Consider the following 18,234-nt stretch of genomic DNA (forward strand, 5'->3'; position numbering starts at 1 on the left):
TGGTGTCTTCAGGATGCCACATTTTTTGGCTAATAGGAACAGTGCACTGAACAGCTGGTTGCTACCGACGATGTTCAAAGACAAAAGTCACAATCAGTACAGACTAATCTCGTTTCATGTAGTTCCTTTTTACTGCGGATGTTTCGCAAAGTTAATGTCAAAACACAAGGGAGATGCTCAGGCCCTCGAACACAGAACAAACCTGACTTGGGCAGGGAAAGAATTATAACAACAACTTACTTAAGTATAATAGCAGTGTTATTCACAAAATCTCACAATAAGTCAGGTTCATATGATATGAACACATGCAATGCCAAACAAGATGCAGTTACTATTTTTTGAGATGCCTAACATTGTAATTTATTTTTTCATGACATTTTTTTCTAATACATCTTAACATGATCATTTCAGACACTTTCTGCCAACTAATGTTATGTCGCAACATGATTCAACAAACTTTTAATGTGTTTGATTACTGGTGCGGCACTGGGGTGAACATCAGATCTCTGGCCTTGAAGATCATCAACATGAATGCTCCGACACCAGGCACAAGTAAGAGGAAAAAGAGCCCCATTTACAAATTTGTTACAAGGAGTAAAGGGAAGTAAGGCAGGCTCTACAATATATGTTTGTTAAAGTTTTATTAGAAATTAGTTCAGAAAGTCAAATACACACGTCTAAAGTTTAACACACAGGGTAGGAAATCATTACTTCAAGCACACAAGAAATATGACAAATTACGGTATACCAGTTCAACCTTCATAAGTATTGGCTCCCCAAGCATCCAACGGGGAAGTAAAATGTTTTCTCCAAAAGTAAACAAAGTTAGTAAGCAAAGTTAGATCTACATGTGCATGTAAGCATGAATTCTATGAAGTTTTAGGAAAAAATTTACAAAGCTGCCCTTCGCAAAATTTTGTCAAAAATCACCTTCCCTCCCATTTGATTCATTTGGACGTCTTAACTTACCAACTGAGAAGATTCACACAATAAAGAACCAAGGTATGAGTCCTCCACCTTTCATGTTGCATTGATTAAAATCATTGGTTATAACTTTATAATTACACACTTGATGACTTTTGTGATCCTCTAAACAGGTCAAAAATCTTCAACTGAAATAACACTTCATGTTTCATTTTGTACTCCTCTGCCGTGTCCAAGATAAACCCATCTCATACATGTTAGTAATTATACACATGAAATAGTCTTCAATTGAAGTGCTCAATCAAGCTATTTGAAGTGTTTCTACATTGTATTTCACATTGGCCTATTACAGGTAAAATAGGTATTTTGAACAGGTGCCTCTCAACCGGCTTGATTACATCGACAGAGTTTTTTTGAAACTCCGCGTGAAACAGTCCTAGTATTCCAAAGTGACCGCCTTTGTCTTCAGGTACTCATTCAAAGCTTCTTGACCTGAAATCATAAAATAACCATAATCAAAAATAGGAAACATAATTTTTGGCTTAGTCAACAAGTATCAATTTCCAATCTGCGCACTTGTGGTCAATGGGTTGAAACACGAGTTCGCAGTGTTTTAGAGAAAAGTTCGAAAAAAAGTTACAATTAGAAAAACTCACCTAAATCTTTTCCAAATCCAGACTGCTTGAATCCTCCAAATGGTGAGGCAACATCAGTCTTGTTGTACGTGTTTACGAAGACGGTGCCAGCTTGGATACGATCTGCCACCCGCATTGCCTTGCTAAGATCATTTGTGAAGACACCAGACGCAAGACCGAATTCTGTGTCGTTAGCCCGTCGAACAACCTCATCAATGTCACTGAAATGAGAAGTGAGGATTGAATATCTTGTGGAGTATCTATAGAAGAGAATAAATACCATCATAAGAATACCCATGCCACCCATTGAATGACCTAACTATTGATAAGGAACAGTTCACCACAAGTGGTGACTTGGAAGATCAAGGCAAGGTACACTTTAGAGGTTTCATTCTATGGTAATGACACAGATAATATGCTAACTTACTTGTGGTTGAATTTGGAGATGATCATGATAGGACCAAAAGACTCTTCAATGGCGATGAAATTGTCATCTTCGACATTGGTAAATACTGTCGGCTCCAAGTAAAGACCTTGAATAGAAGATAAGTGATGAAAGACAATGCTTAGTATTAGTCTAATTCACAATAATAGTTGCCCAGGTCCCCTTGATCCAGAAACACCATCTTTGAATTTGACCATAATAACTAAGTCTTGTATCTGCCCCTGACCCAAGATATGGTGACTTGAGAGAGGAATTCTAAAAGGCCTTAGTCACAGTATATCATTGTTTCTAATACAAAATACATTACGCCTCGTTTTGATCGGAGCGGTCTTGGTATCGTAACCAATGACCGCCTGGGTAGGTATAAAATTCTGAATTTTAGCAGACGAATTATTTTCACCAAGAAGCAACGACTCAGCCCCACAAAACAATGTCAAGAACACGAGATTTTGAAGTATTCCCCGATATTGGGATTTGTGAAGTAGGGAGGATACCCGAGGACTCTTTCGAGGTCGTCAGTCAGGATTCAGAAGAGGTCAAAGACGAGGAAATGGTAGAAATCGAGCTAGCAGACTGGGAATTCCCTTGCTGCGTGACGTCATCTTCACAAGCAACAATATGGCGGAGTTCCGGACACCAGGCTGGATCATTCTTTGACGAAAACGGAACATATATACCTTTCAAATCGTATTTAATTTGTTTAATTTTGAAACCTTTTAGAATAGAAATTAATACCTCGCTGTCGGTCATTGGTTGTATAATCAAGACCGCTCGGGTAGACCTCAAATTACGTCCTTAAACCAATAACAATACTTCACCGGTGAAACCTGCATGTTGAGCCTCGCACAACATGATCGCCTTCCCATGATATCAATTTCATTTTTCTATGAACACTTCCAAGTTAAAGATACCAAATATGAAAGCAATGACTTATCTGAAGCCACTCACCAGGCATGTCACACTGTTTGCCACCATAGACAAGAGTAGCGCCTTCCTTTACACCTCGGTCACAATAGTCCAACAGACCCTGCAAATGAGCTCTGGAAAGAAAACAAAGACCACATGTAACTTCAAACCTGGTAAAATCAATCTGGTCAAAATGTCATGGAATTCATGTGAGGTGAATTGCAACAACCTTGCCTGCCAATATTTGAAAAGGAATGGCCTTGCTCGACATGCCGACATACCTGTGATTCTGAGGTCCGTGATCTACAGATCTGTCCAGAGGATTTCCAATCTTCATCTTCTTAACCTCGGTGATCACCCGTTCGACGTACTCATCATGGATAGTCTCATCCACGAATATCCGACCAGCGGCAATACAGTTCTCACCTTTGTTGAAAAACACACCGTTGCATCCCTGTTACAAGAAGAAGTTTAAAGATTTGAAAATTTTTGTCGGCCCGGGCCTAAATTTAACTCAATAGGGTAAACATTGCACTGATAGGTAGGCAACCTATGAATTAAAGAGATTGGAATATCAAATGAGTCCAATCTCCAACGAGTTAGAAGCAAAGTGCAGAACACAAATGGCAAGTAATTCGGTCAAATTGGGATACTCCTATTTCAGGCAAACCAGGGGAATACCAAAAACTTACCATTCTGACAGCCTTTTCGAGATCACAGTCGGCAAAGATGATGAGAGGTGATTTGCCACCAAGTTCAAGTGATACTTTTTTCAAATTACTCCTTGCACAACTGAAATAGGAATAGCATTTGTAAATGAATCCGAAATACAAATGAACAGTTTCAACATGTTACTCTCAGCCGATCTTTGGGGCAGGCAGCTCCTTGATATCCAGCGTACCTCGGTGAACGCTATAAATATAAAACCTCAGTGTTCTAACTCACCTTTCCATGATAGTTTTTCCCACAGGCGTTGAGCCAGTGAAACCAAGCTTCCTAACCAGAGGATGGTCAGCGATACCCTGGCCAACCACACCGCCTGAAATCAAATGAAGTTGATGGATGACAAAGAATCTGTGGACACATTCAGTGGTTTCTCGCGACTGTTTTGAATGTGTTGGGTCAGAAGGTGTAAAATACAGTGCTTTAGCTTTTCTGTCTGTACTAAGTTGATGAACAGTTCTAAAAGTGGTTGAAATCAAAGAGTATGCAGTCTAGGAATAAGACATGAAGACCAAATGAGAAGTTATTATTATTATTATTATTATTAAAAACATTTTCATAGCGCTTAACGTTGTTAAAACTTCTAAGCGCTTTACAATTTATGATAAAACATAACATTATGATAGAATAAAAGTCATTACTAAAGAAAACGTGCAAAGGATTCAAAAGAATTTCTTAAAAATATGAGTTTTTAGTGCAGTTTTAAAAACTGTTTGTCGACCAAGCTTGAGACCAAGATAACAGAACTGAGAGACCCTGGTAGGAAACTTGATCATTGCTCTACCTCCATACCCAAACAGTGGAAGCCAATTCTCGAGCTTCTCTGTCCCTTTTACTAAGGAGGATGATGATCCCCATCTGACAGGCCCCTCAATTACACCAATTACACACTGTACATTGGTGTGTATAGGGAAGGGAGGTGACGTGTGTGTTAAAGGTCAAAATTTTAAAAGCTTTGCTCCATGAAGACCAACAACACCAGTGAACAGTAACAATAAAATTTTGACTCTACCTCCGCCAGATACAATGTTGACGACGCCTGGAGGGAAGCCAGCCTTCACAACAAGTTCACCAAACTTGAGTGACGTCAATGGAGTAACCTGAAAAGAGCCAGAACACAAAAACTCACATCATTTGCCACAAACTTTCTGCTATCTAAGTTTTGGGAAATGGGAAATTTGTCAGTGATTGTCCTGTACAAAGCCAACCAACGGCCCTGGTTTGAGCAATTTAAACACTTTAAACTTCTCAAATCAAGTGGCATTCTAATACTTTTGAGTTTGAGCTATGATATTTACCTGAGCAGGTTTGAGCACAACTGTGTTTCCAGCAGCCAAACAGGCAGCCATCTTCCAAGCCAACATCATGAGGGGGTAATTCCATGGAGTGATAAGACCACAAACACTGAAAGAGAGTACGAAGAACATCTGGATTTGATGTCGTACATGTAATACGAAAAAATGCTCTTAGCTTAACTTACTGAAATTTCTTTTTAAGCCAAGCATTCAAGTGTCTAGTGATGAGTTTCACAAATTTAGCAACATTGTTCCATCATTACCGGCCTGAAAATCAATCATGCATCTAAGATTTTAAAGCCCTTTTCCCGACAACTGATATGTTATCAAAAAGCAGCTTACCCAAGGGGTTCCCTCTTTGTGAAGGTGAGATTTTTGTTTGGCCTGGCGTGGTTGATAGGAATGGTCAAACCCTGAAATGCGACAATAACAACAATCATATAAGCTATACAGTGATATTCACGGGGGACAGAAAAGATGGGAAAATCTTCTTACCAAAACAGAATTTGGCAGAATAGCTAACACAACGGGCAACACCCTGATGCACTAGAGTATGATCACTCACATTCTCAACTGCCATCTACAGAAGCTTGAAAACTGAAATTACCTGAATTTTGTCACAACATCCAGCGAAGTATCTGAATGTATCAATGGACATGCCAATATGTGTTTTCAAGGCAAGTGTGTACACGGCTCCAGAGTCGATACTCTCCAGTGTGGCAAGTTCCTCCTTGTGCTGCTCCATCAGATCTGCGAGTCTGAAAGGATAAAAGACTAATATCTAATTACCAGCGTTGTAATAGTATCAGAGGTAAGTGAGAATAACTCAATGAAGAAACGATGTCGATTTCTCCTCACCAATGCGATGATCCCTGCACGGATAGTTTACTCCAGTCCAGTTGGAATTTGAATCAGAATAGCATGACCACTCGGTCAGATTTTGAAATTTTCAGGTTCATGTGCAATTTGATTCTGGCAACTCATAATGCATAGCAACGGGCAATGGCTCCTTGACTTACTTGAACATGAGATTTCCCCTATCACGAGCATTCATTTTGCCCCATTCACCTTCCTCGAAGGCGTACTGAAACAAACAGTGGCAAAACAGGTTACACAACATCTACCTGGTACCGAACAGACAAATATGTCGACAGTATTTTGAACACTCTTTCGAGGATCTAAATAACCTCTAACCTCTCCTATTAGCCAAAGAAAATAAACAGGCATCAACTCATTTCTGTTCTGTACTGAAAACTAAAATTGAACATCCGTTTGATGGATTACAAGATGGAAGTGATTTGTCATTATTTTCGTGTATTGATTATGTTTGCGTCTGCCCATATTCCACGGAACTTACATGGGCTGCATCCACTGCTAGATCAACATCAGCACTGGTACCCTTGGCAACTTTACATATCACCTGGAAAAGAAAAACATTACACATGTGAGAAGACGATATTTTTTCAAGTTCTAGTAATGAATTTCAATTAGAAATGCCGCTCAGTAGCTCATCAAAAAGGATTTCTTACAAGACCCAAAGACTTGGATATCTATATTGGGTCTGGACTTCTTTTCAGTTTGTGATTTATCAAATACGAAATCAGTAGCCAACAGCACCACTCCCTTAACAGCATACTCACAGATTCGTCTGCAGGATTGATGGTGTCAAATGTCTTTCCGTCTGAGGAGTCAATAAACTCATTGTTGATAAAGAGTTGATTGGGGAATTTGATGTTCATGTTGTTTACATTCATCTCCACCTGAAAGGAGAGAGAAATTATTCAGATAAATATATATGGCTCAGTGAGTCTTATTCAGTTCAACAGAGCGTAATCTCCTTAAGTAAATTTCAATCAAAACAGTAGCATTAGGACTTAACACCAAAGTCACTGCTAGCGCCGACTGAGCTAACAGGCCCTGATCTAACCAAATCAAACCTCTTTCTGGACAGTAAATCTTGCCAACTTACTGCATCATACTTGAACTCCTCCTGTCCGACACCACGTCCCTTCAACACGACAGCCTTGATAAAGTCCTCCAGGGTCGTCGCCATGTACACTTCTTCAGTCTGCAGGCTGATGCCTCCACATTTCTCCTTCACCTCTTCCACGAGACGTGTAACGTCCATGGAACCGGCTCCCGACTTGAAGAAATCTGTCTCAGATGTGACATCATCTCTGGCCAAAATGCCTTTCCAGATGTTCTGTAATTGTAAGATATGAAAGAATGGTAAGAAATTTGGGAGTATATTACATACGCCATCAGACCAAACCTTCTTATTAATCTTTAAATGCCAGAGTAGATTCATTGGTTACTTTACAGTATCTCGTCAATTTTCAATAGAAAACTTATCTTCAAGTCATATATTGACTGGAGTTATCTCTGAAACACATACCAGGATAGCTGCTTCCATTCCCTTCTCTTCAGGCGTCAGTTCCAAGCTCTCCGCTTCACCACCCTCCTTGCCAAACTTCGATGCCTTGATCATCTTGCCATCTTCAAACTGGAGCTGTTGCACGTTTAATTTCTTGTCGTCATTTCCAAATAGGACCAACCCGCCTTTGTGAACGACTCCGGGACTGCTCATTCCGGGAATGTTCATCGTATCACCTCTTGGGGTTGGTCTATTCCACAGTGTTGACCCATACATCGTGACTTTCTGAAACAAAATGTTAGGTAGAGTGCTGAATCTTGGCAGTGAGGTCTGTCGGGTTCAATTCGACCATTTCAAGAAGTGATCATAATAACCACTGAAGATGGACGGAAAGAGTAAATTTCCATTTTTGTCATGCAAGTGTTTTCTGGTGAGCCTTTTCTTCAACAGTCCAACGAACAGTAGAATGTTCTATTGGGCATCTGACATTAATTTTATTGCCACGCGTTTTCTTCTGGGTGATTAGCAAAATTTCCATAGTTTCTCACCTCGCCATTGATGTCGGCCCATGCGCCGGGTACCTTGTCGTTTCCTCGGATAAAGTTATGAAGATCTTGAGCTGACTGGTTCCAGTTGATCTGAAATGAAGAAGAGTAATATGCGGAGAAAGTCAGACAGAGAGAGAAATGGATGACAGTGATTACTGAAGGCAGTTCGGTACTTTGAGACTTGGTCAAATTTGGTAGTAGGTCTCAACCTGACATTTGATAAAAAACTATTTTCAAGAGGCTGAATGCTGAAGACAAGGTGTCAGGGGCAATCACTTCTGCCATACGAACCTGAACAGTTTCCTTTTTAATCATAGGATCATACGTAGCACCTTCTTCTGACTGCACGATCTTGGGAGCAGTTCCATTAGCAACCATTTCAACAGCTTCACCCTGAAGTAGAAGGCAGTCAAAAGTGAAAGGGAGCAACAAATACATGATACATCTCCCAAAACAAGACGAGACAGGCCAATCGGAGGTCAAGATTCATGACCTAGGCAGTGTAAGGATAGTAGTTCTCTGGTGGGCGACTCTGTCGTAAGTGTGTGCTCTTGTTACTCAAAGTGAATGCACATCATCATGTAAATTGTGTAATCTATATTGGTAAAACGACACGAAGAGCAGAAATCTAGTGCTGCTCACCATTGCTTTGATGCCCTCTGGGTAGAGGAAACGGTTATAAATGGAGTCCACGGTGTCATCTCTGTCAACGCCTGTGGACCTCTGGAGCAGGATAGGCCCAGTATCTAGTCCATCGTCAGCCCAGAAGATACTGAACGCTGCCTTCTTATCTCCTTGAATCAAAGTCCTGAAATGCATGACATTATGGTGTTAAGAGTTTAGACTAATACTACCACAACTGAATGCCTTGGTAAGACTGAGAGAGAGCCTTTTGAGAACTAAGACCACACAGTTAACTCTCCACAGCAGACGAGAGCAATTCTAAGTTCTGTGGAGAAGTTTAGTTCAGGCTCAGCAGTGAAGAAAGACTAGTCATTATTTACCAATTTGTGTGGCTCACAAAAAACAGGTGACTTCACTGTATTTTGAACATGTTGATTTGCATAACGATGATATATGACAATATACTGCGTCGATGCTATTAAGCTGGTTAAGCCGCATCTGTCACGGAATGACAGCCACTACGGCTGATAAGAAACAGACCAGCATGAGATGGTCCTCCCAAACACACTCACCAATTGATGGCCGACGCACCCCTGTGCCGCGGTAAGAGAGACGGATGATAGCAAATGGACTGATGTTTTGGCATGTTGATGACATCCATTGGAATAAACTGGGAGCAGAAGGGCAGGACGTTCAGGTCGGCCCCGACTGACTTGTATTCCTGGAGAACTTCTGGGATGGATTGACCTTTCTTTCTCCATCTTGGATATTTGAAGACTTTTACACCATCAGTTTCAGCTGCTTGGGCTGTAGAAATGTGCAGAAATATCACCATGAGACACAGACTTTAAAATTAGCAGACCATTATATTATTATACTATTGGTATTACATTAGGTCTAGTTCTTCACATGCAAAGGATGGGATTCAAAGGTTAATATAGTTTTTTTTCCTCATGATATTCTCAACGACCATTAAACTGCCCCCAAGAGTAAGAGAGAGAGAGAGAGAGAGAGAGACAGTCTCACTTTATAATGATATTGCGTAGTTTGAATACCCAGACAGTTATCATGAATTCATTCATGAATAATGGATACAGGAAAAGCACATGGGTCGTCCCAACTAATATTATATACATCTAAATCTAATTATATTCACTCGCTTGATCTAATATTTGGCACAAGTATTGTAGGCCTAGATCATAAAATTGGGAAGATAGAATATTCCGCCAGCATATTGTGTGAGGTACTTGTATTATCTCATATTACAGTTTAAAATGAAAGCCATTATAGAATAGTTGTCCTTCTCACATTTGCCATGTTGCATGTGAAATAATTCCATTCAGAACAAAACCCTAGTTTTCGCCAAAATAAATAGGTCAGTTCTTGGTATGGCCTTAAATGTATTCAAATAGAGATAGATAAGAGAGGCCTCTGATTTAGCCTAAAGTATGTATTTATTTTACTGACTTAAAATTCCATGCGTGTTAACTTAAAAACTCAGCAAGTTTTAAATAATTCAATTCAATCAAGTGTTCTACTTAGATGGTGGCACTGACAAGCAACAGTTCAGTGTAGAAGATATTGCCATACTGGATGGTTTGAACAATAATCCTAAAGATATCTTCTCATCAATCAAGATTAGTTCCAGAGCGAACCGGTCAATCCTTGTAATCAGATATCAAACAAGATTTTTCAAACTGGATTCCAAGGAGGAAATGTTCAGTTCATTTTATCAATTACACTCAATGACACTTATCTAACCTTACACTTGATAATGAAGTAGAAAGCATTGGTAAAGATCTGATGTTATAAAATTACGTGCACTTGACTCGCTTATCAACTGGCTTGACCTGTCCATGAATTAGAACTACCACTAGGCCCTATGTCAAGTATGTCAAACTACAAATATACCCAATTTTTTAACAGGGCAGATTTAACTTATTTGACTGGACTTAGCAATTTTAATCATGCAGATTCAGGTTGACATGATCAAATTTTCTCACCTGCCAGGGTAATTCAAATACTGATTATTGGCAACAATAGACTGATCAGAAAAATTTGTGTCAAAGGCAAAGGTCCCCAGCTTGCACACCAACAAGTTACCTACCAAGTGGATCTGCTCTCCCTTGAATATCAGGGATGGTGAAAACACCGACTACTTCATGGCCATTCTTGCGGACAACTTTGTAGACTTCTGCTCCAAACTGACTCTGACCAATAATGGCTATCTTCAGTTTTTCCAAGAGGGACTAAAATGGAGGAAAATGTCATAGTACTGTAGTCAGAGTACTTAAAACAGAAAGTGACATTGCCAATGGAGTTCACCAAGTGTCAACAGTTTTATTTCTCTATGCCGCCTGCTGTACAGAGAGCATCATACCTATGGGCGTGTGCTGGCCTACGCCCATAGACAGACCTGGACCGACTAGCGACTGGGCCATTGGTGGCATGGGTAAGCCGGCCAGCAGGTACCACGTGCAATGCCGACACATCATGATCATGATATCATGATCTTTCATGGCAGAATCAGTGACCTGACCAGACTCCTGACCTCATTGGCAGCCTCCAATCACAAATTGTGTCTGTGAGTGTGATAAGATACTCTATTACTCATCCATCCAGGTTCCCCTCCGACCTGAACATATCCTCCCAAAACAAATAAAATGTAACATGCAATCAATCCATGCAGATCAAGTCAATGGCATCAAATGACATAAAAAGTCAACATTATTGATCTACCCTGTATAAATGCATTTGTATGCACAATCTGTACAACTCAGTACATCTGGATATTTCATAGTTCTCATCAGCATAAAAATCACACAAAGAAACATTGAAAAACTACAGCAACAAATGCAAAGCATTTACCTGAGATGTTGAAAACCTCCTAACGAATTGATGAGCGGCAAGCATCTTTTGATTAGTAGATATTCAGCAAAACTTGAATGGAAAATTTCAGTGCCGACCACGAAACTTGGCACATGTACCTTGGGTGCCTCTGAAATGTGGAATCGCAAGACGGAACGAATCCACTTCAATTGGGACGAGGTTGGGAATTGTCATTGATTTCTATGTATTTTGCATTAATTGTTCAAGTACTAAGCCAATAATTGGTTGATCAAGTGCAAATCTCTGTTAATTTGTTTGCCAGAAACATGCTTTTGATGAATCGGTCAGATTTCTTACAGAATCCGGTGACTGTTCACTGTCTTTTTGACAGCTTTTGGAGGCAACTTCGTCCCAGGGTTGTTTTAGGACTGAGGTACTCATTTGTGCCAAGGGGATCATGCGATAAAAAGGGCCATGTTCATGGAGATCAGCCTCCAGCATGACAGTTAAACCTCACATGAAAAGGTGCGCTTCCATTTCCTTTGCTGGATAGACATGGTGTTCTTCTTTCAACAAAAGATGCTTCACAGGCCAACTGGTTCAGTTGGCCTGGCCTGGCCTGGCCTGGCCCTAGCAGAAGACATCAACAACTAAAAGAGTCATAAGATTCACTGCACTACATATCACATTTATTGATGATAAATTACTAATTTGTACATTTTCATTTCTACAATACTTCAGCTGAGGTTGAAATATGCACATGGGTGCTTCTGGACAGCATAAACTGACATTTTTGTAGGAATAGTTTTTAGATCAGATACTCTCTACTTACAATCTAACTTTGATGAGTTGACAGATCTAGTAATAACCTTAAAGAGAACATCAAGCCGTCACAACATTGGAATAAATGTGTCTAATACAACCGTTGGGTTATCTATATTCTGTATTTACAGAAGCTTGCTAACATGAGTTTTTGGAATGTAACACAGGTTGACACTAAATCTAACATTTTGTCCACTGACAAGTACATGTAGCGAACCGTCTAGAAGACGATACACTGTATTGTTCTTATTGGGCAAGAAAATAATGACAAATAGCTACCAAATTTTCGAGTTTGTTAAAGAAACGAGTTTGCCATACACTTGGATAGATGCTTTAAACTTAAAGGGAAACTACAGGCAGAAACCAGGTGGTCAGATTAATACACACAGTCACACAGAGGTCTCTCCTCACACAGTACATCAAAACCATTTGCGCTTATGCAAGGATCATATTCATGGCTGAATCAGACATGATCCAGCCCCAACTGCTCATATTAGTCACCTGAAGACCATCAGTTTCAACTACAAGCTCCTGCCTATGGCCCCCCGTTCCCCTTTAACACTGAAACTGTTTGTACATCTATGATAACCGATGTCAAATTGATCTAAACAGAAGCATTGTTATTTGCTATCATCTGCTGTCACTGTTATAGTCTTTCCTTTAGGATCATCAAATCTATCCTGGGTGTTGATCATCACCATCATATACATTCCGAATGATAAAATTCCAATCAGAAGCAACATCGTAACGAGACCAGACCAGATTGGAATGGTGAAGAATCCGATACAATCGTTCGCATATCCGAACTTATTTTTCTTCAGGGCAATTGGTTGAATCTGAAAATAGAAGTGGCGAGATGACATCACATCATATTTATAGATGACAGTTATTAAACGGAGATAATAGGTAGGAGTGAGGAGGTCCAGGTTAAGTTACACAAAGTTGTTGACAGGTGTCTCCACGATCTCAGATTATGCCACAACTGTCACCTGCTCCAAAGTATGATCTACTCACCTGAAAACCTTCAAAGACTAGATGGGCACGACTGGTATCGTTGCTTCGCTTGTTTTGCATGATTTTGGGAACCTTGGTGCAATGGTATGAATAGCCCTTCCAAGCAAAGATTTCTTTCCCATTCATCTCAATGCCGGACAGGCTCCCGTTCTGGCTTGTGTATGAGAGTAGCATCTTCGTGATGAGCCAGTAGCCAGATTTAGTCGAGTTGAACGCCATACTGTAGAAGAAAAAACTAATTAGTGTTTAAACCACTGGAATTTAACTCACACAAGTTAAAGAGTCAAAGACCTTTATCATTAACCTCCACAAAGAGGGACAGAATAGGGAGTTATTGACACCACCCAAGATTGGGTTGACTGCAAGTTGTAAGGACAATTGAAATAGTTGAAAAGGACTTGGCACATTCACAGTGTCACATTGACATTCTTAATTGCTGTGCAAAACAACCAGGAAGCACAATTTATCACATTGTGACATGTTTGAACGTGTAAATCTGGAATGAGTGTAAGATCAATCGATGGCAAGCCAGAAATATCCACTTACCTGATAGTTATATCACTGACATTCTGTCCCTGGTTAGCCCAGGTCAGTACCATGATGCTGAAAAAAGTTACAAATATAATGTGAGGAAGTCTGAAGTCTGAAGGTTTTGGAATAGGTCAACCTAGCTGGTATCAAGTACGGATTTGATCCATACCTACTGGTATGAATGGCTGCTACAGCTCACTTTCGCCACACAAACTACGGCCATGCTGTGCAATTTAGAGCCCTTGCTGTTCACATAGAATTGAATTTCATACTTACTTATTTGCAGTGGATGTATTGCTACATTCTGATTTAGAACTGTCCGGCTTTCCGACAAGTTGTGTCGTAACAGATTCAGTATTTTTTGTTCCTGCTGGAATGAGAGTGATGGATGCCTTTTTGTAGTACAGCAGCATACAATCCTTCACACCGACGACAGTACCAGTTTCATTCTTCGCAGCCAAAAGATGGCGCCCTTGTGCAAAAACGGCTCCATTTGTAGACATCTGGAAAAGATGATTTGAAATCGGAGTGAGAAGCTGGGCACAAGACAGACAGTAAACACTGGGTCAAAGTTTTCAATTGCAATCACAGTACAAAAAGCTAAATTACGTTTTATAAGCTCTGTCACCAGTAAAATATTTCAACAGTTTTCAAACAGGAAAAATCTCACTCAAATAGGGAATAACCAGTGTTAAGTTAGTAGATTAGTGCTAACCTTTGACGATTCTCTGGCTGTGTACATAGCTGTGTAGGGGACACCGGCCTCAGAGTATCGCTTCAGTATACGGGAAATGTGGCCATCTGAAGAGAGAAGAACGAATTCAGAAACAAATATCTATATGGTTTGGAATCACAACTTACAATAGACCATGTCAAGAATTGCCCCCATGGCAAAATATTTTTCAAATCAAAAAAAATTCCAGCTTTGTTTTTTTTCTGTCAAGGATGCCCTGAATCTGTCTCAGTTACAGGTTTATTATTGATTGCCAGACTTTCACCATGAAATTTCCATCATCCCCAATCTCACAGGCATGCACAAATCCTCACCATTTCCCTTGAGATTGTTCTCCACACGTCCACTACCGTGTGTATCAGGTAGATGCACCACAAGCAGATTGTTCGACCCAGCAGGTTTCACCGACGAAACATCATCCCTTGGTAGGTGGACCTCTCGAACAGTCTCAAACTTCTTCTGGAGTTGATTGATGGAATCAGCCGGTAGGTGTACCGAGGAGAGGGTCAAGGAAGGGTGCGATCCCATGTACGACTGGAAAATAGATTAACAGTGTTCAATGAAACTGGAAAACAAATTATGTTGCACACTGAAAACCAACATTGGCCAGGTTACCTGCTTTTCTCTCAATTTTCAATCAAAAATTTTAATTTCAATGATAATCATTATCAATTTCAAACAAAGAAATTGCACTCTGTACCTTAACATTATGGAAAATGCCACCTTCCTCTGTGTCTTCAAAGACATGGCCATAGTGGGTGAAGTCCTCGACACTCAACTGAAAAAGGACACCTTCGATTACACAATGGAATTTGGAAGTCACATGATACTGAACAAGCAGAGACATGAATCAGAAGAGAAGTTAATGTTACTGTAATGCCTAGCCTACTGCCTTCCTAAGTTTTGGTCATCATAGTGACGCTTGTCTATTTAGAACATTACGATGTTAGCCCCAAGGGTGTTCCTAAAAGAGAGGTTCTACTGTATTTGCAGAAATTAAGATCAAAGACCTCAGAATACTCTGCATTTACAGATATCTCACCTTGTCTTGCACAAACACCACTAGATTTTTCTTATCACAGTTCTGGCAGGGTGTCAGCTTCTCAAGGTAGTTTTTCTGGAATGCATTACTGGAAACACTGTGTCCAGCCAATGGAATAGGCAGCGAGGAAAGACTGGAAAGATGAAAATACGGAATTCAATTAGGTCATTGGCAAAGAACAGAATACTAGACAGAACAGAAGCTTGAGACGAGGGTTCAAGTTTGAACTTAGGTTGCACGTTGGTAAAGCGCATGATAGTGTACTGTACTCATCGTGAACATACAGGATGCTTTGCATTGCCGTGGATGATGACTGATGCTCACATACATAGTCATAGGCTATGTAGGCCTACATAATAACATACATTACACATGCAAAATCGAATAAAATCTTTGGGTTTTTTGGAGCGCATATTACGGATCAAAACCGGTAAAGGCCAAAAAAACTTGGCTCTAACTGGTCTTAAATTCAATAGTTACCTCTCTGACCCCCATAGGAGTACAGGAACGGAGGATTCCACCCCCAATATTGCAAAAAGTAGAAAGGAAGAAATTATCAACATTTTCAGGGCCGCCATCTTGAACAAGTCATGTGATCCTGAGTCGTCAGTTCGTTCCACATCATTCCGGGAGATGGAGACACCATCGAACTATCCTAATACCATTTTGGCCCCACGGGTGGCGCTGATTGGTGTAATGTAGCAGACGACTATCTGTAATCAGCTGCTGGTAACAGCTACAGTAACCTGTCTCTGGTTGTTCAAAACAAGTTTTGTCACTAACGCTGCTGTCTTTACTTCCCCCTCTAATTAGACTCCTGGGGCAGTCCATTGCGTCATCCTCATTGGATCTGCATTGCTTCAAATAGCCTACCTCGGGATTATTCACTGGAATTTTATGGGGGTGTCTAAGTAGCATAAACCAATAGTGATAATGTGGAATAATTGAAGGTGTGGCACAGCCATCTCGTCGTGAAAGTCGAGACTGCTCCTGGTCAACTTTCTGTTCTGAAGATCCATCAGACGCGTAGTGTCCAAATATTTCGTTCTGCCTTTAGGTCCAGCACGTGCTATTTGGTTGAGGCGCCATACCATATCAACGAAGTCAAAATAATCAGATTATTTGAACACTGTGTCTCTTTCATTTCGTTTTATGCCACATCACCCATTACAATGACTTATTCTGTAGTTCCCTACACGCGCAGTTCACACCGGCCTTGACTTCAGGCCATTAAAATCTAGATAATTTATCTGACCAATAAATATCTTCTAGATATTATTAAATTTAATTTGTTTATCAGCCCGAGACACTGTAATAAGACGGGGTGTCTTTTGCTTATGGGTCAGAATAAATGTTTATGCGGTTTGAGCGTTATAACTCAGTGGCGTTCGTTGGTAGAAAAAAACTCAAAACATATCGGGGCCAAGACAGACATATCGACTCCTAAGATATAAATGATCGAATAATTTGCCGTAAGAAGTAACATGTACATGTATAGAATTATCAAGTTTGACATGTGTACATCACTTTCAGTGCAATAAAATGATGCAAGTTGAGTAGGCCTATATGTGCCTGGTTACTCTAAGTTGTGTGCACTTGCAGCAAACGAAGCGTTTTCTAACGCATCTGATGAAAATCTGAACGACTCAGATTTTTCTCTTATCAACGACGCGATAGGATTGATCATTGCCTGATAATCAGGATGTAGGTAAATTATGATTTGTCGAATAAATTAGTAGAGGCAACGACACGCCTCGCTCGGAATCCGGCACCGCACGGCTTTCCGGCGTCACTGCCAACAGCTCAGAGAAAGCGATAGTGTTTGCATTTCGTAAACGGATCACAATCACTCCTGGATTCAATTCCAACTCAACTGTAACTGAAATCCACGAGCATTGATCTAGATTTCCTTATGAAATCTACACGTTATTCTTGTAAAGGTTGCCGTAAAATTTGCTACTCCATCGTCGTATATTACGTTACCACCTCAAACAACCTGACGTAGCTTACCAAAACATCATTATGAAAAACAATACGCGAGATGTGAACGTTATTGGCCAACTGCGAGGTTTGGATGCCTCTGCAGACATACCCAAGACAGACTGGAGACGGACTCGAGGTGGGAAAACATACCAAAAATACTAGAAGAGCACTTTTTAAGGCGGGGATCAATTAATTTCCATATGATCATAAGGTGGCCTTGCTGCTGATAAACGGAAAAAAGCAACACTAGCTGGGGTGAACGATTGAAATGCAACCACTGCTGGTGGCCGGTAAGCAATAATTGCTGGTGAAGACACAAAAAATGACCATTGCTAGTAAACGAATGAAAAGCAAATATCGTTGGTGAAAGAATACAAAGCAACGATTGGTCATGTCGGTAAAGGACGGAAAGCAACCAATATAAGTGAGTAAATCAATGAAAAGCAACCATTGCTGGTAAACTAATGAACAGCAACAAATGCTGGTAAACGAATGATAAACAGCTATTGCTGGTAAACGAATGAACAGAAACCATTGCCGGTAAATGAGTGAAAAGCAACCATTGCTGGTAAACGAATGAACAGCAACAAATGCTGGTAAACGAATGATAAACAGCTATTGCTGGTAAACGAATGAACAGCAACCATTGCTGGTAAACGATTGAAAAGCAGCCATTGCTGGTAAACGAACGGAGCCATCCGTTTATGATTGCCAGCAAATATCATCAAGGTTTGGTCTCTTTAGTGGATAAATATTTCTGTTCGTTTCCTTTTCTCATTTTGTGAAGACTTCGGTTTCTCCGACAG

At 40.3% G+C, this 18,234-nt stretch overlaps 2 protein-coding genes across 2 annotated transcripts; both read right to left on the reverse strand.

Moving 5' to 3' along the window:
- Positions 1-240: 240 nt before the first annotated feature.
- On the reverse strand, positions 241-11,482 carry LOC135491681 (cytosolic 10-formyltetrahydrofolate dehydrogenase-like). Its single transcript, XM_064777677.1, has 22 exons — positions 11,343-11,482; positions 10,582-10,723; positions 9,047-9,281; positions 8,493-8,658; positions 8,142-8,243; positions 7,851-7,940; positions 7,324-7,587; positions 6,898-7,131; positions 6,569-6,688; positions 6,286-6,348; positions 5,948-6,012; positions 5,536-5,686; positions 5,271-5,341; positions 4,932-5,037; positions 4,646-4,733; positions 3,856-3,949; positions 3,603-3,702; positions 3,192-3,364; positions 2,953-3,044; positions 1,987-2,092; positions 1,581-1,780; positions 241-1,416 (listed from the first exon to the last, which is right to left on the reverse strand). The coding sequence occupies exons 1-22, from the start codon at positions 11,385-11,387 to the stop codon at positions 1,361-1,363; spliced, it is 2,763 nt and encodes a 920-aa protein (XP_064633747.1). The 5' UTR covers positions 11,388-11,482; the 3' UTR covers positions 241-1,360.
- A 493-nt stretch (positions 11,483-11,975) lies between these two features.
- Positions 11,976-16,023, reverse strand: LOC135490829 (V-type proton ATPase subunit S1-like). Its single transcript, XM_064776370.1, has 9 exons — positions 15,926-16,023; positions 15,446-15,578; positions 15,104-15,181; positions 14,718-14,937; positions 14,386-14,471; positions 13,947-14,173; positions 13,686-13,742; positions 13,140-13,359; positions 11,976-12,961 (listed from the first exon to the last, which is right to left on the reverse strand). Exons 1-9 carry the CDS (start codon positions 16,021-16,023, stop codon positions 12,746-12,748), a joined length of 1,335 nt encoding a protein of 444 aa, XP_064632440.1. The 3' UTR covers positions 11,976-12,745.
- Between the last annotated feature and the right edge of the window lie 2,211 nt (positions 16,024-18,234).

This window comes from Lineus longissimus, chromosome 7, assembly GCF_910592395.1.
Source record: "Lineus longissimus chromosome 7, tnLinLong1.2, whole genome shotgun sequence".
NCBI classification, from domain to species: Eukaryota; Metazoa; Nemertea; class Pilidiophora; order Heteronemertea; family Lineidae; genus Lineus; species Lineus longissimus.